The 25,381-nt window shown below is 39.0% G+C and overlaps 1 protein-coding gene across 9 annotated transcripts in view; it reads left to right on the top strand.

Annotated features, from left to right (window-relative positions):
* The window catches only part of SMAD2 (SMAD family member 2), a 61,060-nt gene extending 55,809 nt beyond the window's left edge, over positions 1-5,251 (top strand). For 7 of the 9 annotated variants that reach the window (XM_081096906.1, XM_081096912.1, XM_081096909.1 and 4 more), the window contains 2 exons: positions 162-306; positions 4,204-5,251. In XM_081096906.1, coding sequence (XP_080953032.1) covers positions 162-306; positions 4,204-4,327 — 269 coding nt within the window. In that variant the 3' untranslated portion in view covers positions 4,328-5,251. The remainder of the gene's footprint in view (positions 1-161; positions 307-4,203) is intronic. The other 2 variants (XM_081096913.1, XM_081096914.1) reach the window with 1 other exon arrangement.
* The last annotated feature ends 20,130 nt before the right edge of the window (positions 5,252-25,381 follow it).

The following is a 25,381-nucleotide window of genomic DNA, read 5'->3' as shown; positions in this document are numbered from 1 at the left end:
ACAACAATGTAAATGAACCTATCTTTTCTGTTAATTTTAGGAATCAGGAGATTATTTGCATGCTTGTATTCTAATATGTGTCGCCCTTTTAAAGCTATTTTCTTACAACAGTACTCTTTCTAAGCAAATTTTTTTTTTTTTTTTTACTTTTTCCATCATAGGCTGTAATCTGAAGATCTTCAACAACCAGGAATTTGCTGCTCTTCTGGCTCAGTCTGTGAATCAGGGTTTTGAAGCCGTGTATCAGCTAACTAGAATGTGCACCATAAGAATGAGTTTTGTGAAAGGGTGGGGAGCAGAATACCGGTATGAAATACATACTCATTTCTTAAATTTCCACATAATTCTTTTTTCCCAGTCCGGAGTTCACATATATCTGTTTTCATTGAGGTTATGGAGTCAGTAGATCTTTATGTGAAATAAAAGAAAGTCGGAGGCCTCTAGATTCAAAATATAGTGAATTTCTGTTGCTGGCATTATAGAAGATAGACTTGAAACATGTATAGACATTCACTATAACATAATACAGATTGTTAAATACCATAAAAAGGGGTGTAAAGGAAGGATTATGTCAGTTCATAGAAGGAGGTATGTTTTCACTGGGGCTCAGTGAAGGCTTCTGGTAGAGATGGTGGAGATAATGTACATTCTAAGATGTATAGTATTTTAGTAGTCATAGCTATGAGGGCGTGGCAGATGGTGCTTCTGGCAATAAAATGGCAGTTCAATTTGCCTGGAGAGTATAGAAAATACAGAAGAAGAAAAAGTCTGGACAAATAAGTTGAGACCACCTGAATATAAAGTTAAGAGTTGGAACTTGATTCAGTAATAGAAGGGGGTACTTGTTAGGTGTCAGGCACTGTGCTTGTTTTAAATGTAGTATCATGTCTTTCAACATTGCTAAGAATTTCTGATATTATCTTTTCTTTATGAGGTTGCAGTCTTTGTAAATAAAAAAATGGTTCAGACTAATACTTATTTGGAAATAGACTTCGGAGAGATTTGATCATTTGCCCAAGGACACATTGTAACGGGTGGAGACAGGACTTGAGGGAAGCTCTCCTTGACTCTTACTCTCTTCTCTAAAGATAGTGGTACCAGTTACATAATTGAGTTTTACAAAAGCACATTTGTCATCAAGAGGTAAGATAGATTACAATAGATTGGATTCCACATCAAAGAAAAGGAAGACTTCAGCATATTAAAGAATGGAATTGTAAGTAAAATACTTGATCTTTCTCCAGGTCATATTGCTTACTCTTTGAATGTCTACTTAAGAAGATGTTCATATAGTATAGCAATAGAATTCCACAGTTTGAGCCCTTCTTCAGAATTTATTTCATTTCATTTGGACTTCATTTCTGATCTTAAGTAAGTTGTGTGAGGTGGTTAGATTTGAGGTCTTTTGGTTATATACTTCCATAAAAATATATTCTGTGCTGTATATTTATATCCTAGAATGAAGACTTCTCACTATTTTGTCCTAGGTATATTAGTAGAATAATTCACTTTGTGACTTTGCTGTAGTTCTCTTTGCTTTAACTATTTCCTTTTTGAGATGTGATACCTCTAAGGACTGCTGAATTCCTTTTTTCCTTTGGACTTGAATTGATCTGAGTTGATATTAAAATTAGATTCAAATATTGCTATCTGATATGATGTTTTCAGGTCAGACCTTTTTTTCCCCCTTCAAATATTAGAATATTGCAGAACATGGTAGAAAATCAGTTGAATTAAATATGAACTGAATAGATTAGAGAAATAGATTATAGGTCTCCCACTAAAAGCAGTTTTAATTGGGAGAGAGAGATACTGCCCTGCATTTACTGTGGACTCTGCCATTCTGTAACCCAGAGATCATTTAAAATCTGTAATTATGAGAAGCAATAATATACAGTATGGTTTTATGGGTGTAGAATCAGGTATATCTACTTGGATAATTACGAAGCTTTCTTGAACATTTACAAATCAAAATACCCATGTATCTGTGAACTGTGGGTAGTTACCAGGAACCTTTTATCTTTAATGACTTTGAATCTAAGGTGGTAGTTCTAACGGTTGGACTTCTAAAACGTTTTTTTCATTTCTTTAATGCCAGCTCAATTCCCAGTATAAAGTCAGGAATACATTAAAAAGGAAATATAGGTGTGTAAGGAATTCATATTGAGAAATAAGTGAACCAGTACTGGAGTAACTAAACAGGTAGGGGGATGAATAATGCCTCAAGTGCAACTTTTTTGCCCAAATAGGTATAGTGACAGTCTTCTTAAACTTATTTCTAGCCTTCAGTGACCTAGATGAAGAATTTTTCCTGAAGGTTAAACTAATGTAGTAATGAAATGATCGGACTGAAAACAAACTGGGGAAAACATCAGACTTCAGCAAAAATCCAGACTTCAGCACATAGCAAAATCAAAATTAAAAGAGATTTTGGCAATATAGCTGCCAAAGGTCTGATCCAAGGGATAGATGGAAGGCAGGAGAAACTGTGAAGAACAAAACAAAAAGAGTGAAGGGGAAGATGAGAAAGGGTCAGTTTTGCCTATATCTCATGGATAATGAGGCAATTTGTAAAGTGTGCTTGTGCAATTTTAAGCTGCATAGATACTAGTAGACATAGTTTCTAAATCAAAACAAAGGCAATGAGGGTTTGGCTCTGGATAGAACGTAGGTCTGTGGACTGAAGGGTCCCAGGTTCACTTCCAGTCAAGGGCACATGCCTGGGGTTTGGGCTGGATCCCCAGAAGGGGGCATTCAGGAGACAGCCGATCAATGATGTTTCTATCATCTCTCCCTCTCCCTTCCTCTCTGAAATCAATAAAATAATAATTAAAAAAGAACAAGGCAATGAGTCTATACAGATCAGATTTGGACTATTGTGTTTTGTGTGTCATATTTTAGGAATGTCTTAGTGTATATCTCAGACACTGAGACAAGGATTCAAGTGCAAAGAGTTTGTTTAGGAAATAGAGGAAACACTGGTAAGGAAGGAGGAAGTAGGAAGTGAGGTAGGGGAGGGAAGGCAGCCAGTATCATTATTAATCCATCTGCTATAGCGGGTGGGTCACTAGTTTATTCCCTGAGGGAAACCTTGGAAAATGGTAAAGAACATTCAGAATTATCCCACCCAGAGGGAAAGGAAACAACATTTAAATGCCAATTCCTTTGTCATTGCTTGAAGGCTGCTCCTGGGGATAATAATTTCCTGGCACTTCTAGTCTGCTACACACGTGGACAGAGCTAAGAAGTTCTCAGGCAGATAAGTGCAGACACCTGCAGTTGGAAGATATCTAGAGCAGCGGTCGCCAACCGTGGTCCGCAGGCCAGTGGTGGTCCGTGAGGTCCGAAAGGTTGGCGACCGCTAGTCCAGAGAACACTGAAAAATCTGAAGGGCATAATGGGGCACTAGACCCTCTGCTACAAAAAACCACATCCCTTGAAATACAGTTTTAATATATTGAGCATGTGTTGCTTGGAGGTGAAATGTTGATAATAGCCTTTTCTCATGTTTGTAGGGCTGTCACAAAGAAGCAAGCAGATTTACTGACTTGTATATTAAATAAAACAGCTCAAATCAGTACATGGAAATGACAGGATGTCATTGAACAATTTATGATTCCCAGACAGTAGCCCTTTTTGTTGAAGTAGTAAGGGTGTTTCTTATTAAAAGTTTGCATGATGTTGCTAAAAGGGATATTACTGGCTTTGTCCAGGAAAGTTGAACTACTATAACTCTTAACATTTTGTGATGAGTTTGGGTCAGAATTTTGTTTTGGTATACTTTAACCCTGTGTTATTTAGACTTCATTTGGTAGTTGAATATCTTCTATTCTGTAGTTGTTAAATAAGTAGAGTAACTATATATTCCTGTTAGCATGGGGCAGTCCTGGTTTAGTGACTACATTCTTTCATAAAGGTGTCCCATTTTGGATGGTAAATAATAAGGTCACCCTACAAATTTTAATTTAAGGGGAAAAGAAGGTTTTTTATAAATCTTTTTAAAAGAAAAATGTCATTGGGAATACTTTGTTAGACTTTGAGGATTAAGCAGTTTTCAAAATAATTAGATATCCAAACTTGTTCAAAAGAATTTAGGTTTCAGTATATTCAACTTTTTACTTTATCTAAATTCTTATTGCATATAACTAAACATAGTCATGTTCTCTTAACTTCATAATTATTTGCTTGTATTCTCTTAAACAGAAGGCAGACGGTAACAAGCACTCCTTGCTGGATTGAACTTCATCTGAATGGACCTCTGCAGTGGTTGGACAAAGTATTAACTCAGATGGGATCCCCTTCAGTGCGTTGCTCAAGCATGTCATAAAGTTCCATCACCAATCCAGTCCCATCAAAAGACTTACTGTATCAACTCTTCTGTCATAGTATTTGTGTGTGGTCCCCATGGACTGTTTGTATCCAAAAATTCAACCGAGAAAACAGCACTTGAGGTCTCATCAATTAAAGCACCTTGTGGAATCCGTTTCCTATATTCGAATATTAGATGGGAAAATTAGTGTCTAGAAATACCCTCCCATAAAGGAGGAAGAGAAGATTTTAAAGACTTACTAATGTCTTGTTGGGCATAAAATTGAGTGTCCCAAAGGCTTATTAATAACAGTAGTAGTTATGTGTACAGGTAATGTATCATGATCCAGTATCACAGTATTGTGCTGTTTATATACATTTTTAGTTTGCATAAATTAGGTGTGTGTGTGCTGCTTCTTGATTTAGGCAAGCTTTTATAAAGTTACAGTACCTAATCTGTTATTCCCACTTCTCCGTTATTTTTGTGTGTCTTTTTTAATATATAATATATATCAAGATTTTCAAATTATCATTTAGAAGCAGATTTCCCTTGTAGAAAAACTAATTTTTCTGCCTTTTACCAAAAATAAACTCTTGGGGGAAGAAAAGTGGATTAACTTTTGAAATCCTTGATCTTAATGTGTTCAGTGAGTCTTAAACATTTGTTCTTGTTGGTTGGTGGTTTGTTTACTGCTAAATTTCTGTAACAAAGCCTTGCAGAAAATCTTTTCAAACCTCTTCTCCATTCCTACTTTTGTTCTGATACAAAAACAGAATAGCATGCTATCCATCGCCAGTAATGGTTGCACTGATAGTGCCAGCATCAGTTGCTTCTGGGGTACAGTAAGAATGCATATGGAGTAAGTTGCTTTGTCTTACACATTTCAACAGATAATACTTGACTTGTGTGACCTAGTAGTCTATTCATTTATCCTTACACCTCATAAAAAAATACATAGGTGGCCGTATAATTATTTTCAGGGATATGCTACAATTATTCCATTTGTCCTTTTTTAGAAGCCAATCTATAGATGTAAACACTTTTTTTAAAGGTATTTTAAATGTTTCAACAGCAGACCTAGTGCTCTTTGATTTGAGTTTCACTTGATTTAGTTACCAGATTATTTTATGAATGGGCCTTTTGTAAATGTAATTATACCTGCAGAATACCTAGAAAAGTGATGCTGAGGTGTGGTCAGCAGATAAGGGCCATCTGTTTTTAAAATATCTTGTATTCAGTTTATAAAATCTTTTATTTTACATAATTATTAATGGAATTTTAAAAATTTGGGGAGAAGCAGCTTAGCAACTTTTTAAGCTTATAATCACCTACAGTGTGAGCTGTTCTTAACTAAAACTGAATATATGTTTGTTACTAGAATCAACCACATTTTATGCTCTGCAGTGAGTGGAACAGAAGCTCTGTGCGTAGTTCGTTCTGCAGCAAGTAACTCCCAGGTCTAATGTGAAGTTATTGCTGTTTAAACATTACTTGTTTGCATCTCAATAGAAATGAAAAATAACCACTCCTAGTCACCTTCTAGTAAATTTTTATGTTTTTAGGATAAATATCTTAGGTACTTGTTTTTTTAAACCATTGTCACCTGTTTCTACAGGTGTCATTTTCAGTACTTTCAGCATTTGGTTGTTTTCTGTTAAGTATTCCTCATTTTCCAATATTTGTGTGTACATACATGTATTCTTGTAAACGTGTAGTAAATTTTTACTCATTCAAATATTTATTGCTCACCTGTTATATGTGCCAGGAACTTTCTTAGCTTTTGGGTAAAGGTGAACACTATAACCCTTTATCAGCTTTTTTGCCTGTGAAGGAAATAAATAGGGTGATAGAGTACAACAGAGGGAAGTGTTGCTTGCACTAACACTTGGCGTGAGAAAGGAGCAAATGGGCATTCCTGGCAAAGAGAATGGCATGATATGCAAAGGCTCCTTTTAGAGGAAACTCACTAGTTATGAATGCTTTATATGAACACCTCTACACAGATCCGAACTTGAGGATCAGAATGGTTCTACAATTTATAATAGTTGAAGTTGGCCTTACTTTGTGATAGACTTTGTCATTCTCAGTAATATTTCTTCTTTGTCAAGCCCTTGCTGTAAAGTTCGACATTTGTCAGTACCATTTAACAACCCCTTCTTTAAATCGGCCTTGGGCAAGTTTTCACCATTGTAGTGTCTGGCTGCTTGCTTCCAGACTTCTTGCTGCTCACTAATTACTACTTCTACAGGGCATCTTGTGATTTGTGTAAATTCCCAGTTATTACCACCGCAGATCTGCTGGAGATAACAGGGGAGTGTCTGCCCTTTGCAGGTGTTTATTGAGAACTTGGGAGCAGTTCTGGGGGCAGAGAACAACTTTGAAACTGGTGGAGGGTCTTGGCAGTCATTCTTGCATTGGTATGTTAAGTGAAGCAGTGCCAATCACAGCATGTCAATATGGAGCTCAGCTCCAGTTGCAATGGAGTTCTGTGCCACCAGAAGCTGGGACTCAACTCTTAGGAGGCACCTGTTGTACTGAGCAGTTATACCTGTCGAGCAGTTGGCTTCATGGTGGTGACTACATTTTTGTGAATATATTTAATGGTCATGGTCATGTTTGTTTTTTACTTATAAATTGTTTATTTCTGGAATTTTCCAGACCATGGTTGATCAGGAGTAACTGAAACCACAGAAAGCAAATCAGCAGATAAGGGGGGACAACTATAGTTAACAGAAAGGCAGAATTATCCCATGTACATTAGTGATACAGATGTTTACCTCCCTAAAGTTTTTTTGAAGATTTTGAACCCAAAAAGCATTTGTTTATCTGCTTCTCTTCTTCATATTCAGATAGCCCCCAAATATACAGCAGTTTCCTGGGCTGTTCACAATTCACATTTCTTAAAATACTCTAACCAAAGAGCATCTGCAGTGCCCAAGGAGTAATCCCAACCATCAGCTTTTCCCATATTTTCTGGAATGCTGTCTTTGCATTCTGTGTTGTCTACAGTGGCCTCTTAACATGGACCCTTTCTTTTTCCCCCTTTATAGGGACTGTTTTCATTCTTCATGGTGAAATCTCTTCCTTGTTGGATTTTGTCTTTCTTTAAATTAGCAACATTATTTAGAACTTCTTCACAGTGCTGGTAATTTCTTCAACTCAACAAAGTGAGAATGGAAGGACCATGCTGTCTGTCACATTTAGATGAATGGTTATTTTCACAGTGGATTCGAGTCCATAGAGACACCTTAGGGCTGGCCTTGGAAATTGGAGGCTGGTGATGTTCCCACTGATCTGTTCTAACCAGTGGCAGTTTCATTTCAGTTCTATATTGGAGTTCTGCAGAGATTTGTTAAAAAGTTATATTGCTTAAAAAAAAGTTTGAAAAGTTTATGCTGTTTAAAATGAGAGAAAACGATATCAGCCTACTTTTTGGAATAATTCTGTATTCTTTTCTCATCCCACTTTAAAGAACTTTCCTGATTAGGTTTGAACTAATTATGCTAGTTATACATTATGGTATATATTTATTCAGTAGACATTTAATGATGCCTATTCTTTACCTCCTAGACACTGTGATAGGCATTGAGTAATAAAAAGATAACTGGGATTTGGTCCTGACCGTCAAGCTGTGCTTAGCTTAGTCTTGTGGGAGTTACTTTCTCTCTTGGGACCTGTCACTTTGCAAGAAGAAAATCTGCCTAGTTTTTCTTGAAAGCTAAATAATCTCATTCTGTATTCTTACACGTACTTTGTGTTCTAACTTTATATTTGCAAGTTGTGAATGCCTGGGTTTGTTTTTTTTTAATCTTAAACCATATCCAATTTTGCTTGATTTATTAGTCTTTTAAACATTGTCAGATTTTCTCCTTTGTTGTTAATATTACTGTAATTTCACTTTTATTTGTACTTTTATTGTCAGTTCCATCAAGACTAAAACTTTGAAGATGAAATACAATCAGTCTAGTATCTTGCTAATTGAAATCAAACTTTAAAAGAGTATATACCCAGTTGGTTTCTCTACCTCTTCCAAAAACTGTCCAAATATGCTTTTAGGATATTTCGGTCTTTTTAAAAAATAATTACTTTGGACATTCATTCAATAATACGGACCCTCCTGGTTGATGGTGGGTTATAAAGTAAACAAGACAATCTTTACTTAAAACTTGTCTCATGTGCAGTTGCTTTCATAACCAAACATTCCAGTTTCACAGTTTGCCCCACTCCATTACCACCCCCACACCACACCCCGTATCTCTTTAGATAACTGAGTAGTCTGTGGACATAGAAACACACGGTCTTTTTTTAAATTTTACTCTGATCTAAGGCATTGATGTCTAGACATAACAAATTATTGCCCATTTTCATTCTGCTATTAGCTTTTACTTTGCTAAATCCTTTATATTTATCAGCTGACTTTTATTCTTTGTCCCCTTCTCTTGACATATGTCCCTAATGGTTTTGCTGATTGCCCTCTTCCTTGCCAGTTGTGTTATATCAACGTACATCAGAATGTTTCTCTCCTTTGACTTTTACAAAAGACCAAAAAGGATGGTACTATTCATACCCAGGGTTCTAATTCCTTTATTAAGGTTGATGTTCAAATTGGTCCATCACTTGATGGGAGAAATTATCTTCAGTTTAATGTCTTTGTGACTAGCAAATAGCATGTCATCAGGTTCTATTTTAACTTATGTTTAGGATTATGAACTTTCCTGGCTGTTGCAGGCAATAATTTTCCTACAATATTAGCCCTGTTTCCCACCTTGGAGCATAATGAATTGTTGGATTTAGCCCAATCAAGAGTAGTGACTATAGTGTGTGGTCTCTAAAGGCAAGCAGAATACTATTATGAGTTCCTCTCACATCTTTTCAAGCTTTCCATGAGTATTTTGACTGTTCAGACTACTTTGTTTTATGTATGGGGATTGTGGGATAATGGTCTCTGGGTGTGGAATTCCTGTGTTTGTAGCCTCAGCCAGGAAATGGGAACTATACTAGATTTAGATGGCCTTTATGAGAACTTGTGTAACGTGTTCACATAATTTCTTGAGTGGTAACTGTTTTACCCTGGATATTACAGCTAACTTTATAGAGTAACTGCCTTAAATCTTTTTAGTAGGAAATAAACTATGTAATGTGTGTGTATGGATTTATATATACATACATGTACACTCAGAAAAACCTCAACAGTAAGGATCACTTATCTGCATATATTTTTAAAATATCGAATGCTTCTCTTGCTTCACTAGAAAGATCTTAATTTGCTTGCAGACATTTTCCTTTCATGGACAGACCATCGGAGTAATTATTTTTATTCTGCCAGAGTCCTAATTTGGCGGTTAAGTTAGTATACCATTTTTAGGTACAATGACAATTCAGAATCATAACGAATTCATTAACATCAAATAAAGCTCTGCTATATATATCCCTTAATTAAATTATTATACACTCAGTGGTCTCTGGAAGGTACTAACTTAGGGTTAACTTTTTAAAAAATGTTAGATGGTGGTTCCCCACCCCCTGCCCTTAATTCTTTTCCCTTTGGTATAAGATAGCTGCTTAAGATACCGTGGGAAGTACCACTACCAAATTAAGTTCTCCTGTATTTAAGGGGAGCCCGAAGATGGTGCAGACCTGATTTTCTTACCTGTGCCCAACAGAAATGGACTTTCCAAAGTACTTTCGGCCATCTCTGATTCACAGAGTATCTGACTATAGTATATTAGCCTCAGTTAATTTCAATATCAATTGCTTTGCTGTCGTGAGATCATTATAGACTCAAAATTTCACCAGTAGTTGAGATGGAAGGACCCCTTGTAAGAATAATGCCACCGATAATGGGAGTGAGAAGGATTCATTAACTATACACAAAGGACTTTTAGATTTTTCTTGCAAAAATATTCCTGAAAAATGATGTTCTATCCTCCAAGGGGAAAAAAGAAGAAAAAGTTCTTAATTTCTCCAAATTTTCCAGTTTGCGTTTCTGAGTTGGGGATAGGGATTTGCTTTCTATTTCTAATAAAAAGGTGATAATTTATGGAATAATGAAATCCATAATATATTGATTTATAAGAACAAAAGTAAAGTTTTAGAATTATATAAATAACATTTTCTATTTCACACTACTGTTCTTTCTCCCTCTGGCTTTAAAGCTTTGGGCTATTTACAATGTTAGTCACTAGAGAACTTGGCATATTTCTGGTTCTATATTAAGTTCTACCCTTTACATTGCTGCAGCATAGAGCTAGTTCTAAAAATTTGTCTGTAGGAAAAGAAGTCCTACTAAAGTCTCTTTTCTTTCTTTTTTTTCTTTTTTTTTGTGTCTCTTTTCTTCCAAAGAGATTTTCCCTTTTCTGAATAAGTCCCTAAGAAAGTATCTGTCACTTTCATTAAAGTCCTATTTCTTGGCAAAATGCAGAACCCAAATTGGTCATTTCTTAGATTATCTTTATCTCAGGCTTCATTTTTGTTTTGACCCTGACCTTTAAGGCATAAATATTTATTTCTTTTTATTAGTGATAGTGAAGCTGTGACACTAACCATTTTTATACAAGAGGGCAAAACAAGAAAAACTACAGAGATTAAGATGAAAGCAGTTCTGTACTTGTTGAGCTAGATCACAGCATTGTAGGCAAAATAAAACTTTTATATCTCAGAATATTCTTTTTGCCAGTTCCCCCCAAGGCCAGATCCTCTGGTGGAGGGAGCACTGTGAAAAGTAACATAATTCAGAGCCTTTGGGTCTGAGGAAATAATCTCCAGTTGGTGGTAGTCTTTTCAATATATGAAGCAAGAATGTGGGAAACGGTTGGCAGCAAGTGCTTTCACCTAAAAAACGTGAAAAGACGTATAAAACTGGATTATTAGCTCTGAAAATTTTTTAAAAATAAGAGTAAAATACTGTATAACTGGACAAAAACAATTGTTAGAGGATTTGTCTGAAGACAGTTTGCAAGGATGAACTTTTATGCACTGTTCACAGATGTGTTTAAGTACTACCAACTATTCTTAAAATTGACACCTTTAAGACATTTATGGACTTCCTAGGAATTAGCCATTAGCAAGTGTTCTAAAAATATTTATGAGCTGATGCCCACATAGGTAGATTTATGCTCTTGAAACTTTTTATCTTTTCTGTAGAGATACCAAGGGAGGAGTGAGTGGTGTTTTTAGGGTGAGCCCTGGTGTGCCTGGGACTGGGGTTCCCTGGATGTGGCACTTTCAATGCTAAACCCAGGGAAGTCCCAGGCACCCCAGCAGCTGATCACACTAGGTATTCTTGTGCTTTCCCCTCAGTCCCATAGATGCTGTAATAGTTGTGATGACATTCAGCTGCCCTGTGGCTGTCAACGTTTCCAATACTTGGATATGTGTCCTTCAATCACTTATTACTGTGGATGGAACATGAGATTTCTAACAATAGCTAATAATAGTGGTTTAATGAAGATAGAGAAGAGGCAACTAGATAGCTAAGTTCTGCAGATCCCGTGTGTATATTTAAGTACAAGTCACATTTTGATGGGGTTAATGTAATCTGAAATTTAAATTTTTCACAATGAAAATTAAATGAAAACTGGTGTGGATTTCTTCTCTCTTGAGGGAAAATATGGCCTTTGATACTCTATCCTCTACATTCCCCAGACTTCCGGCTAAAAAAGCCAGAATGTGGTGTTATATATACCAGTATTTTCCATAAATAATGTATGAGATTACTAAGTGCATCAGCCACTGGCAGGTGAATGAGCTGGTGGCCTGATCCAGACTGAGCAGTGCTCTTAGTTTCATAGCCTCCTACCCCTCAGGTGCTTACCAGCTAGAACACTGACGACAAGAGGTGAGATGTTTTTTTCTAATACGGCATTAATTTTGTAATGCAATATGATGGATGCAGAGTCTGTTCTTGTTTCCCTATGGTAGTCCTCAGATACTGCATTCTCTGTGCACTGTGATGTAGATGGTAGATGTATTCTTTGTAAGCTTTAATCCTGTGATTGTCAAAAGTACGATGTTCCATTTTTAAAAATTAAACAATAAGCTGAGGCTTTATTACAGCTGGTTTTCAATTTAAAGTTGTGAAATACTGATTTTCTTTCTCCCCACCCACACCAAATATTTTAGTCTATTTAAAGTACAAAAAAAAATAGTCTACTTAAGAAAACATTGCTTAAGTATTCTGTGATTTCTGATGAACTTTTATATATATATGTATATGTGTGTGTGTGTGTGTGTGTGTGTGTGTGTGTGTGTGTGAGAGAGAGAGAGAGAGACTGTACATGCTTTCACTTTTTACCTTGTTTGCTCTCTACCTGTGTTAACAGTACTTTCACCTTTGAAGGTCAGTTTTTCCTAGCATTAAAACAAAAAGCCATTTGAGTTACTTACCATTTTATTATGGGACCAATTTTTAATTGTCTTAATTGGTTTTGATTTAAATTGAACTTTTTTTTAGGGGGGGGTATATTTTGCTGTACATGCCCTAAATTATGTGGAAACAAAAAAAATTCTGTGTGTATTTCACATAATGGAGGTCTGACTAAGAGTACTTTTTTTTTTAAGTTTGGTATTATATAAGAAATTAACCCCACTCCCCTGGCAGACAGATATGCATTGCTTAATATACCCCCCACCAAACACACAGCACCTCCCCCACACAGTGCAAGTGAGTTATGTATGCATTTTAGTTTATTTCAGAGAGTGCCTGTGCCAAATTAATGATCAACTACTGTAAACAGACTAGAAGATAAAATTCACATTTGCTCTTAAAATGTACTCTTAACAAAAACGCAAATGTTATTTTTTTAAGACTCCATTGAAAAATATTAGGTGGGAAATAGTGTAGTCATAATTAGTTCTATCAACATCGTGAAATAATTGAAAACCTTAAAAAAAAAAAGACTTTTTAGATCAATCAGACGTCCTTTGTCTTGCAGGAGCTCAGTTCCTAGGATGAAACAATAATTTTCTGGTTAGCAGACTGTTTTCTTCAAACCATTTAAGACATAATGCTTTAGGATGCAACAAAAGGGACCTCAAAAGCTGAAATACACTAGCCTACTTGGCATTGAACAGCTCAGGGACTAGCACTTGTTTCATCAACAATTTTGTATTGGTGGAAAATCCATTTAAACAAATTCTGTTTAAATTATTATACCATACTCCTCTGTAAATAACCCGAAAGGAATCTTCCAACATTGAACTTAACAGTATCACTTCAGCTGACATACCAGCAGAGATTCTTTTCCACTGTCACCTCTCCTTGGGAGCACCTGCCAGTCAACCTGTTGTGACACTTGTTATCTGCATGGGGAGGTTTCTGTAACAACCCTAGTGTCTAATGGCACATTCCTCAAGAGGCTGAAGAGTAGGGGAGAAGTATGTTGTATGTTTGGGCTTTCTCCTCGTTGGTAAATCCTTTTTTTCTCCTTGTTTCAGAATAGGTTGGAAGCCCCTTAGTGTGGGAAGCAGGCATGTCAGTATCAAACAGATGTACTTTAATGCAGTCTTTTTAAGCACCAAAGGGTTAAGACCAGGTTTATTTGCTATTCAAGAACATAGTCACACCATACAGTTGTGCAGCTTTCTTTTTAAGAGATACTCTTTTTATCAAAATATACAAGATAAGCCCAACCTGAAAGTTAAGTTCACAAATGTAGGAATTCAGAAGAAAATGTAAAAGGCGTACATCAAAGCTATTTTCTACAGTGAAAGTTGTATGGAAATATTTGTTGAATTGATCAAACTGGTAAAAAAGCAAAAGTCATGCTAGTTTGCACATAGGAAGGCATAATACTTGACCACGTTAATAGAAGGCAAGAACATTGAATCAGACTTACGGGTAACAAGTTCAGGGTTAAGCCAAAACAGACTAAGTAAATGTGTCCTTTTAGGAAGCTACAAGATGTGTTACTGTGCTCCAGTCCAAGCTACATGACCTTATTATTGGTGATAGAATACTTTGAGATAGGCATTTGCCAATTTTTACAATCTAAGTTTAGTTGGCTGCGTCTGCACCCTCCTTCATGCTATGTGATAATAAAGTCACTTCAAAAGTTTTTCAAGTAGTTTAAGGAAGATACCACAGAGGAAGGAGAGGAGGTGCTTCTGAACGATGTGCTGGAAGAAGATGGACAAAATACCATTTAAGCACAGTCTTTAAGGATGCATTGAATTGGGATAGACGAAGAGGACTTTTGAAGCCAGTCGAAATGAGGTCTTGGAACAGAACTCTTGTTTGTGAGTCAGAATGTGTATGAATGCTGGACCTGAGCTACTGCTGTGTGTGGTGAGTATAAAACTGACAACCACATGCTACCATGAAGCCCGTATCTAATAACAGAGCCTAGACTTACAGAAGGTAAAAGCCGCAGATACTCCTTGGGTTTCAGAGTCTGCAATGAGACTGCTGCTGAACAGGCAAGCCAGAGCACAGGACAGAATAGCAGCCATACCCCCAGCCAAGGGTGGGCTGGTGGTTTGGGGGAAGGGGATGAGTTGAAATGTGTGTGTGTGTGTGTGTGTGTGTGTGTGTGTGTTAAGTAAAACTTTTGCTCACAAGATTATTTTTTTTTAATATATTTTATTGATTTTTTACAGAGAGAAAGGGAGAGAGATAGTTAGAAACATCGATGAGAGAGAAACATCGATCAGCTGCCTCCTGCACATCTCCTACTGGGGATGTGCCCGCAACCCAGGTACATGCCCTTGACCGGAATCGAACCTGGGACCTTTCAGTCCACAGTCCGATACTCTATCCACTGAGCCAAACTGGTTTCGGCAAGATTATTAATCTAGAGAGCCCTCTGAAAATTTTGTGCAGAATTTTGTATTTATGTAGTTTTTCTGATGAGAGGTAGCAGTGATCAGATAACACTGCCCTACAGCAAGCAATTGAGACCTCCTATCTTGAACTTAAATTAGAATTCACTGATTTTGAATCTTGTTTAAAAAAAATTTTTGTGAGCAATCTTATCTCTAAACTATATTTGCTCACACTATTTTAAATATAAGTGCCATATAAATAAGATTTTAATAATATGATTGCCCACTTTTAAGTGATGGTGTGCAGTTTTAAGTATGTTTGGGCTGCAGTGGGAAAAATGAAGATTTTAATAAGCCTAACCCAATATTTGAAATAAAAATACTTCAGGGTGGCCTTTTTATATTAAAAACAAAACAGATTAGTGTCTTTGTTTTACCAAGAACCACAAGCTACTTCCAACTTTTAAATTAAGATCTTGAATAATAGCATGTGGTATCACTACGTTTTAAAAATGTGCTTGGCCAATCACAAATACATTTTCTAAGGAATTGAATCTTATAGAGATAATTGAGTGCTTTCATCTGTAACAGAATTAGTAGCCTGCAAACCACTGTGGTTTTTTTCCTTTTTCTTCTTCTTTTTTTTTTTTTTTTTTGCTATGCTCTGAAATTGTTAAAGGGTGAATTTTCTGCTACAAGTTACCTGCATAAAACATCTGAGAGAAAGAAAATTCAGTTTTAAAAGTCTAAAATGACAACCACTGACAAAATGTTTTATTCTAAAAGTTTGACTCTTTAAAGCATTATTTTCCTGTCAGTTCTAGTATCCTCAGCTTAAATTTAACATAAGTGTAAAATCAAATATTTTAAAATCAAGCTAGATTTGGTAAATTAAATTTGGATTACAGAGTTTCTAGCAATGCCGATATAACATCTCGTATGGTGTGATTTTCATTTGCCAAAATGTCAACTTCATTCCCTCTATGTCCTGCTTCCCTCTTTTCCAGTTTTCCCCTACAGCCCCCCAGCAATTAACCTTAGAATACTGCCTTTTCTTGGAATATTTAATTGATTTGTTTCTATACCTTTTTTAGGGCCCAAATCATAAAAGGCAAAGATATCTAAGAATCTGGCTTGTTTCAACATTCTTTTAAAAAATCACCTTTAAAAGTAAGTTCAGCCCTAGTTGGTTTGGCTCAGTGGGTAGAGCGTTGGCCTGCAGACTAAAGGGTCCCAGGTTCCATTCCAGTCAAGGGCACATCCCGGGTTGTGGGCTCAATCCCCAGTAGGGAGAGTGCAGGAGGCAGCCAATCAGTGATACTCTCTCTTCATTAATGTATCTATCTTCCTCTCCCCTCCTCTCTGAAATTAATAAAAATATATTGAAAAAAATAAAAAGTTCATATTTTGTGTATCTACTATTTCTAATTTATACTTGCATGGGTGTACTTTTTTCTAATTAGTGTCACCACCAGGGAATCTTGAAATTTATAATTTACATAATTAGTGATTGGCTGAAGAGGGATATTGAACATAAAATCCTTTAAAACAGGGAAATGGTGGAGTGTCTATATGATTTTGTCTCTGGTTGGGTGTTTTTCAACTGGGAATAGTAATATTTTAAAGGCCATTTGAGCAGCAATAATGCTAAGAGTGGAATGCTTGAAGGAAGCAGACCTGTCCTGTAATCATCAAATATTTCAGTTATCTTGGATGATGGGATAAAAACTAACTTGCCTTTTTTTTTTTTTTTTAAGTCAATTGCCTTCTTTAAACGAGTTTTATTTTTTTTTCTATCTTTAGTGACCGGATAGAATAACTTTCTGCTGGTTTTAAACCTTAGTTATCATTTCTGATGTAATGGAAAATGTAACTGGTCTCAGAACCAGAAGTCTTGGGTTTGGGCCCTGATTCTGCCAATTTATGATGACTTTAGATACATCAGTTGATTAGTCTGCCTCAAGTTTTTCATTTCCTCAAATTCCCCCAAACGAGGAAGTAACTTTTGAGGGAGGTTATGAGGCATTAAATGAGAGCTCTTGGGAGAGTACTTGGCACAAAGGTGCTCAGGTGACTGAATCTGGTGTCCACAGAGTGTCAGGAGATGCTAACAGTGAAGGTCTTTACTACCAAATCTCTCTCTCAGAGGAGTTGCAAGAGAGATGTCACACTCAGATGTCAAATAAATGAAAAACCTGTAGCAATTATCTGTTGCCACAAAAGTAGTGTATAGCAACCATCAAAATCCAGTGGGGTGCATCAGTGAACATGCACTCAGCTTATGTAAGCAATGATTTAGGCTGGGCAGCTCTGGGCAGGATTTCTAGTCATGCCTAGGGAGTCTTGCAGGAGGAGTTGGCCTTCACTGGAGCCACTCAGCCCTATTCCACGGTTTTCTCATCCTCCATCAGCTAGCCCAGGCATGTTTTCATGGCGGTGCAGAGGTCAACAGCAGCTGAGTCCAATCTCACAAGCCCCTTTTCAGGTTTGTATGCATCTGCCCACCAGCATTCCCCAGAAGCAAGCCACGTGGAAAAGCGCTTGTTACAAGACGGGTGAAGAATTGGGGCTCCAAATGCAATCAATCCACCATGCCCAAGCTTTGTGTTGACAGTTGGATTTGTTCACCAGTGAAGAGAAAATGTGCAGAAGCCCAAGATCCTAGGCTGGGATCTATTTGGTTCAAGTATTTTTAATTCATAAAGCATTGAGTAGAAGCCTATACTAACATACACTGTGAAGGTGAGTTAAAACCAAAGGAATGTATCTTCTTGTCTACTCTAGGTTCATCATTGCAATTGCACCTGGCCATTACCACACGACCAAATGAACACCCTAAGCCCTGAGCCTGGCTTGTACAGACCTAGAAGAGCACCTCATTAATGTGGTAAAGGAAGCATTCCTCAGAGAAAACCTTTAACAACGAACAGTGATAGTTATGAATGCCACGTCCCAAACCTTTCCGGGGCTTTCTTAAATGCAGAGATGTTATATATCTGCTGTACTCCATGCTGGCCATTTCCAGGAGCATGGGGTGCTCTAGGGAAGCTTTACCATGATAATGCTTGAGCAATAATCTGGGTGATCGTGTATGTCAGAACTGACAAAAGTTTTAAAAAGAGAAACGCCACAATTATCTGTGTCCTGTTTCTATATGACAAGAATAAGAAATTGTCTGGAGAGTGAATCTGCGATGGAGGAAGTTAGGAAGTGAGCGTCTCTGGTGACAGCTGTGCTTGGCCACCCTAGAAAGTGTTGTTGACCTCAGCCTTCAACCTCTTGGGCCTGTTTCTTTACCACATTTTTCCAGAGAACTAAATATACTTCTCTCAGAATATATCTTTAAACGGGCTCCCCTTTTCCACAATCATCGTTAATGGTCACAGAGTTTATTTTGATTATCACATTCATGTAAATACACAAAAATATTTTGTTTTTTTAATGGCAGCCCAGTGAATAGGACTATTAAAAATATTTTTTAACTTTCTAATAAGCCTATTGTTTATGTAAAATACAAAAACACCAACAAAAAAATATACATTATGACAACCAGAGAAAACCACTGTTTGGTGTAATATTTTTTTTACTTTTTATGTATATTCATCAGGAAATGTTTGGAGATTCTCTAACAGCACCTTCAGTTAGAGAAAGCTATTACAAATCTTAAAAAAAAAATCTCTAAAATGCATTAAGCCATTCAACAAGCCATAATGGACATGTAATTTCTCTAGACTTGCTTTAAGCAACACAAAAGATGTGTTGGTCTACTTAAAATGTGGTGTTTGCAATTAAATATAAAAATTTTAGACATCCTTTTCATGCATGATTTTTATGTATTCTAACTTGAGTATACACTTTGACTAGTTTATTTAGAACCAAACTTTTTTTTTTGTCTTGTCTGTTACAAGTGTCCTAAAATAAAAGTGTGCAATAGAACCAAGGAGTTTTATTGATCAGCTAGCAGTAATTGTTCAGATACAATGAGCATAGAAAGTACAATGGCACCCTAGCTGGTTTGGCTCAGTAGATAGAGCTATGGCCCACAGATTGAAGGGTCCTGGGTTTGATTCTGGTCAAGGGTACGGACCTCAGTTGTAGGCTCTTATGCAGGAGGCAACCAATCAATGTGTCTCTCACATTTATGATTTCTCTGTCTCTTCGTCCCTTCCACTGTCTAAAAATCAATGGAAAAATAACTGCAGGTGAGGGTTAACATAAAAGTATATTGGTATTTTTGTCTTTACTAAATGTGGAATGGGAGCTAAAATTTTCAAAGGAAGCTGATCTTACCTCCAGGTTCTGAGAGGCCCCACTGTGAGATGTGTCTTTACTACCGCTTAGGTGACCCCCCTGCTATTGCCACAGTGACTCCAAAATTTTCATTCTCCTCATTGCCAGTTCCTCACCTCAGTTCAGTGGCAGAGGGAAAGTTGTCTTATGTCACGGCTAAGCCAGGTGCTCTGAGCCCTAGCTGGTTCTGCAAGACCCCTACATGCTTCCAGTTAGTTATTCCTCCTCAGATTTTCATTCTGTTGCCCATTCCTATAGCCTACACAGGCTCCTGTTTAACAGACAACAGGAAAACTAAGACAAAGTTCCTTGCCCAGCTGATATAGCTTGGTGGTTGAGCATTGGCCTATGAACCAGGAAGTCAGGGTTTGTTTGATTCCTGGTCAGAGTACATACCAGCATTGTGGGCTTGATCCCTGGTAGAAGGCCTGCAGAAAGCAGCCAACCAATGATTCTCTCTCATCATTTATGTTTCTGTCTCTCCCTCTCCCTTTTGGAAATCAATAACTATATATATACAGTGGGGCCTTGACTTACGAGTTTAATTCATTCCGTGACGGAGCTCGTAACTCAAATTACTCGTATGTCAAATCATAAAGTGTGAGACACGTGATGCTGGGCTGATGTGGCGTTCACTGTGATGTTCGCTGCGCCAACTAGTGGTGGGGTATCTGAAGCTGGCTCGTAACCCAAATTTTAGCTCGCAACTCAAAGCAAAAAATCGGCTGAGAGACGGCTCGTATCTCGAAGAACTCGTTAGTCAGGACACTCGTAAGTCAAGGCCCCACTGTATTTTAAAAAGTTTCTTGCAACCTGCATAACTACTTCCTATCAATGTTGAACTGTGAAGTGTGTTGAGACCAAGTTTTACCAGCCATCTTCTTTTTCTGTCCCACCTTTTTACTGCAGTCACCTCTCCAATTGCTGTAGTTACCCCTGGGGACTGCACTTGGCTTTTCCCTCAAACCTGGAGGAAGTGATGTTCTGTTCAAGGTAAATTCTTGTACCAGTGTTGCCATGTAGTTTCCAAATGGGAGCCACAAGGAGTGCTGTTGAAATGCAGTTTCCCTGGCCTCTCCTGGAGCCTTCTCATTTTGCAGGTCTGGAACCAACACTGGGATCTGCATTTTTAGAAAGCCCAGGGTGAGTGTCAGCCAGCACACCACTGCTTTAGACCATGTTCCCTGTGGGCTTTCAGACCTTACCCCATCAAAGTTCTTCTCTTTTCCCACCTCCCACACAAACTCAGACTGTGCAAATAGAGTTGCAGTTTCTCCATTTCATATCATTAATTTAAAATCTCTCATGAACCCCATCTGGCTTTGGGGGTGTGGGAAGAGGTAGATGGCTTTAAATTTGCCAATCAAAGATAACTTATTCAGCCTATCTTGGGCTTCAGATGGCCTATTGGTAATAAATGCTCAACTTTTCAAAGCCTCTTTCTGTTTTCTTCCCTAAGATGGCATCCAGCAGATGGGTGAGTAAAGGTCATCTCTGGGACAGGAAGTGGGTTCTCCAATGCTTGGACAGTCCTGCTGCTGGTGTTCCATCCTCTGACTCTTCATTGGCCACCGTCTTTGCTGAATCTTCTGGTTGGTGTGAGTGTTCCTTGGCTTTTGTTCACATGTTAGCTTGACCTGCTGCTGACCACAACTCTGCCATTGCCTTTGGCCTCTAACTTTCAAACCATTTATCTGCTTGGCTCTTGGGGGTAGGGGTGTCAACAAGGGAGGAGGTTGGAATTTGAGATGTTTTGAACATCTTGCTCAAGCTTTGGGAAGCCTAGTGTTTTCTCTGACATCTCCCTCTACCAAAGCTGAGTGATTGCCTCCATACTGCAATGGGTATGCATCTGGGTCACAGGCAGGACTTTCCTGAGTGACTTACAGCCTTCCCCAGGCTCTGCCTAGGAAATAGGTTATTAACCCATCATGCAACTCCTGTCTCATCCTACATTCCCATCCCTGTTCCCCTTACCCCTCCATGCCCACACAGGAGATTTGACCCTAAGAGGTGGGAAGGTGCAGTAAAAGCTGTTCTTTACAACCTATTCTTTCTTCCTAAATTTCTCTTCCTGTCCTAGAAGTCAATTCACTTTCTCCCCCATGGAAGGACTCCTTACATCAAATCCCAAGCTCTCTCTCTATGGCTTAGGGTAAAACTCCATGTTTAGTTGTCCAAACTTTGCTTTTGGCATGTGAATGGAGCTCTTAGAATTTAGAACTCCTTTTTCATCCTCAAAACCACACTTTCTAGAGATGCCAAAGAAGAATAAAATAAAGACTCTGAAGGTCACAGCCAGTAGAACTGGTACTCCTCTGGTACACATCCTTTCCTTTCCTGTCATTATCAAGCTTTGTCGTTTAGCATTGTTGGAAAGACTTGCAGGGGGGGCGGGGAGGGGGGGGGGCGGGAAGAAGGAGTGGTCATGCACAAGGAAAATGGGATCTTTAATAATGTCAAAGTATTGGTTCAACATGGACATTCTTGCCCTGGACTTGCTCTTTCTGGCTTCAGTGTTTGCCTCTATTGCTTCTAGTACCTGGATGTCCTTCGGCAGCCTCATCTAACACTAGTCATCCCTCAAAGCCAGTTCACATATCGCCACCACCATGGACCTTTCTTTATTCTCCCCAAACATCACAGCTCCTTTTCGGCACACTCTTCGTAATTTGTTTATACTGGTGTACACCTAATTCGTTGCTAAATTGTGAGCTCCTTTCCACCTTGGAAAGCCCTCTGGCCTTTGTATATCCAAACTTGCCCATTCTTCAAGACCCAGTGAAAACCTGATCTCTGCTGTCTTCTCTACCACTGTTGACAGTTACCTACGCCCATGGCAGTAACCAGCAGCAGCAGTTGGATGCTTGTGAGATACATGCACAAAAACTTGTGTGGGGCACCAAGACACAGTGACATGGGCATTCTTGGAAGAAACCTTGCCAGCATAAGTATAGCAGGCCTTCAGGAAGAGCAAGTTAGATGTGATTAGCATCACTTAGGTTATAAGCTCTTGAGGTCAGAAGCTAAAATTGGATTTTCCCCAACATTTCTTTTTTATATATGCTATGTCTTCATGTCCACTTCAACATTTCCTGTCCACGGCAGGCATGCAGTACATGTTTCTTGCTCAACTGACAGGTGCTCAGAAGGCCTAGCCTGATTGATTCTCTTGGGAATCCCTTCCTTTCCTGAGAGCTCATTAATTTTTAAGTTGTTTTCCTCGAAATGCCTCCCCCCGCCCTCCAATTTTTTCCCCCTCCTCCTACAGAGTCCCATCTTGATCGGCTGCTCTCCTTTTCTCTTTTGTGATCATGGGCTTTGGCAAACCTTACAATGTGCGTGTTTGGGGTGCGGGCCGTGGATCAACTCAATCCAGCTTGTAGAAGTAAACTGGTCTCCTTAGGGCCCCGCAGCACTTCTTTGGGTTTCAGAGGTAGTTTCTTTCAAAGCATTATAGAACAGTGGTCGCCAACTGGTGGTCCGTGGACCACTGGTGGTCCGTGAGATCCGAAAGGCTGGCGACCGCTGGTATAGACTGTCTGATGGGGGACACCATAAGCTCTGGTGGTTCTCACTGAGAGTTATCTGGTGGATAACTCTGTCCCTGGAAGCCAAGTGGACAGCAACTAGTTCTTACCTTCATTATTGCACATTTGGGGCTGGGAGCTTGGGGTCAGACTGATCTCAGTTGAAGGTATAGATACTGCAGTGTAGTCCTAATGAATATTCATGGCACTCCAGTCCTTGGGGGATGGTCGTGCTCATTCCAACAGAAAAACCTCTAAATCAGTAAGTGCTTTCTTTAGAGAACCAGACAGGTACATTTATTTTGGCATGAGAAAACCGTCATTTGCATCCCTTGACCCTCAACTCCTGGGCAAGGAAGAGGATGCTGAATCCAGGAGATGGTTAGCCATCCTGATGCATGGGGCCATTTTATTTCTATTTCTAAGTCAAATGTGTTGTTTGATCAGCCGGTCTTTGTAAACACCAATTTGATGCCCAGCACCATGGGGAATGTAGAAGAAAGACACACCCTATTTGGAAGGACCTTGATAGGCTGCCACGGATAAAGCAGTGTGGAATCAGAAGATCGAAAGCACAATTTGTGGCACAAAGTACTACAGGGTCCCCGCGGGATCAGTTAGGGTAGGCCAAGGTGGGTCAGGAGGGTGAGCAGCGTTGGACTTTGAGATTATGGCCTAAGCAGAGGCACAGTGGGGAAGTGAGCATGGAGGAGGTAAGTGGTGATATGGTGGTAGGGGCAGGGTGGGGGTGGGTATTGGTAGAGAAGAAGGAGTGGGTAAGGAGAAAACCCAGGAAATTCTGGAACAGGGAAATGACTTGATTGGCAGCCACAGTGTATTTTAATATGTGTACAATTTGAAATTCACTTGGTCCTTAGTATTCCTGAGTTGGATTAAGTTCCTTCTAGGATGAGAAGCCATTCCACAGGCCCTGTTTACCTGGCTGGGGTATTTTTCAGAGGCTCCTCTGGGGCTGTGCTCAGATGAATTGGTCTGGGCAGCCAGGATGGCAGGAGCTCGCTGACTTCATGTCTGCAAGGGCACGTGTTTCCACTATATAATTACCAGCATTTAACAGCGTATATCAGCCCTCTTTAGGATGGCTTTTGGCAAATGGGGTAGAACTCTATTATGCATTTAAATTATACTCAGTCTTCTCTTTAAAAGGTTTTCTGCAGCAAGTCCATTCTATTCCATACCCAAATGTGCCTCAGACCATGAGTCAAAAGGAAGTAGGGAGTTTATTCTTTTGGGTTGGAGAATTAAGAAGAAATCTCTATCCAAATAACAGGTATGTGGTAGAAAAAATAACCTCTCCCTAAATGCTTAATCATCAGTCAAGGAGAGGGGCAGGAGAGTGTTTAGTAATAGGGAAACCTCAGATTTAAAGAGAATTACAGACAGACAGGCTGAACGTTGGACACCATCCAACAAAGCTCTTAAAGGATTCAAGTCACTGGCCTGTTCTTGACTCCGACCTGGAGGGAGAGGAGTCTGGAGGCCTGGCACAGGCTCAAGAGCACTTAATGTCTTTCTGGTTCTGGGTCGTCTTCAGCCCCCTGGAAAGGGGGGCTGGAGTGAGGCACTGCTCGTGGGTGCAGATAGCTAGACCAGCTAGTCAACTTTGCAATCCCCTGAGGGTTTCCTAAACCTCTTCCTGGTTCAGTTTCCAAGTTGGAGGGATAGAAAGGGCCCCTCAACCCCCACACTCACCCTGCCTGCTTTTCTGGCCGGGAAAGCTAAGATAGCCCTTAACCACAAACTGCCATCTGCCATATACTTTAGAGAACTGAATAAAGAGGAAGGGTAGGGAGGGGGTAACCAGAGAGGCTAGGGTGCTTAATTAAGGTCTGAAATAGACTGTCTGTTTCCCTAACTGTGCAGAGCTTCCGCATCCCACCACCTCCCACAGAGATGGCCAAGGACTGTGCATGTTCCTGAGAATTCTTCCTTGAGTGCTGCCTTTTACACCTTTAGGAGTTCTTTCCTTTGGGCTGGGTCTGTGGGCAGATTGTCAAAGGCCTGACAAGCGGATTTTACTGGGACAATTTCTTCTCCAAAAAATATCCTGTGACAGTAACACACAGAGGTTCTAGACCAGAAGGGGCTCAAATGGTGGTGGAGGTATACTACCTCTCCCACTGCCACTCGGGCTCAGCCCCCTGAGTGACCACACTGGCCCCCAATTGGTTCTCAGTTTCTGCTCTTTTCCACATAGAAGCCAGAGTGGCCATTTATTCATTTTATTTTTGAATAGGAAATAGATTGACATAATATAAAATTGAAAAAGTGTTAACAGGATGTACATTAATTTTTTTTTCTTCCTCAGGCAATCAGTGTTACCAGTTTTTTTAAAATATTATTTCAAGATATGGTTCATGCCCTAACCGGTTTGGCTCAGTGGATAGAGCGTCGGCCTGCAGACTCAAGGGTCCCAGGTTCAATTCCGGTCAAGGGCATGGACCTTGGTTGCGGGCACATCCCCAGTAGG

The sequence above is a fragment of the Myotis nattereri genome (genome assembly GCF_964212035.1).
Source record: "Myotis nattereri genome assembly, chromosome: 8".
NCBI lineage: Eukaryota > Metazoa > Chordata > Mammalia > Chiroptera > Vespertilionidae > Myotis > Myotis nattereri.
Note: the sequence above shows the minus strand (reverse complement) of the source record. Positions and strands in the feature narration are given on the sequence as shown.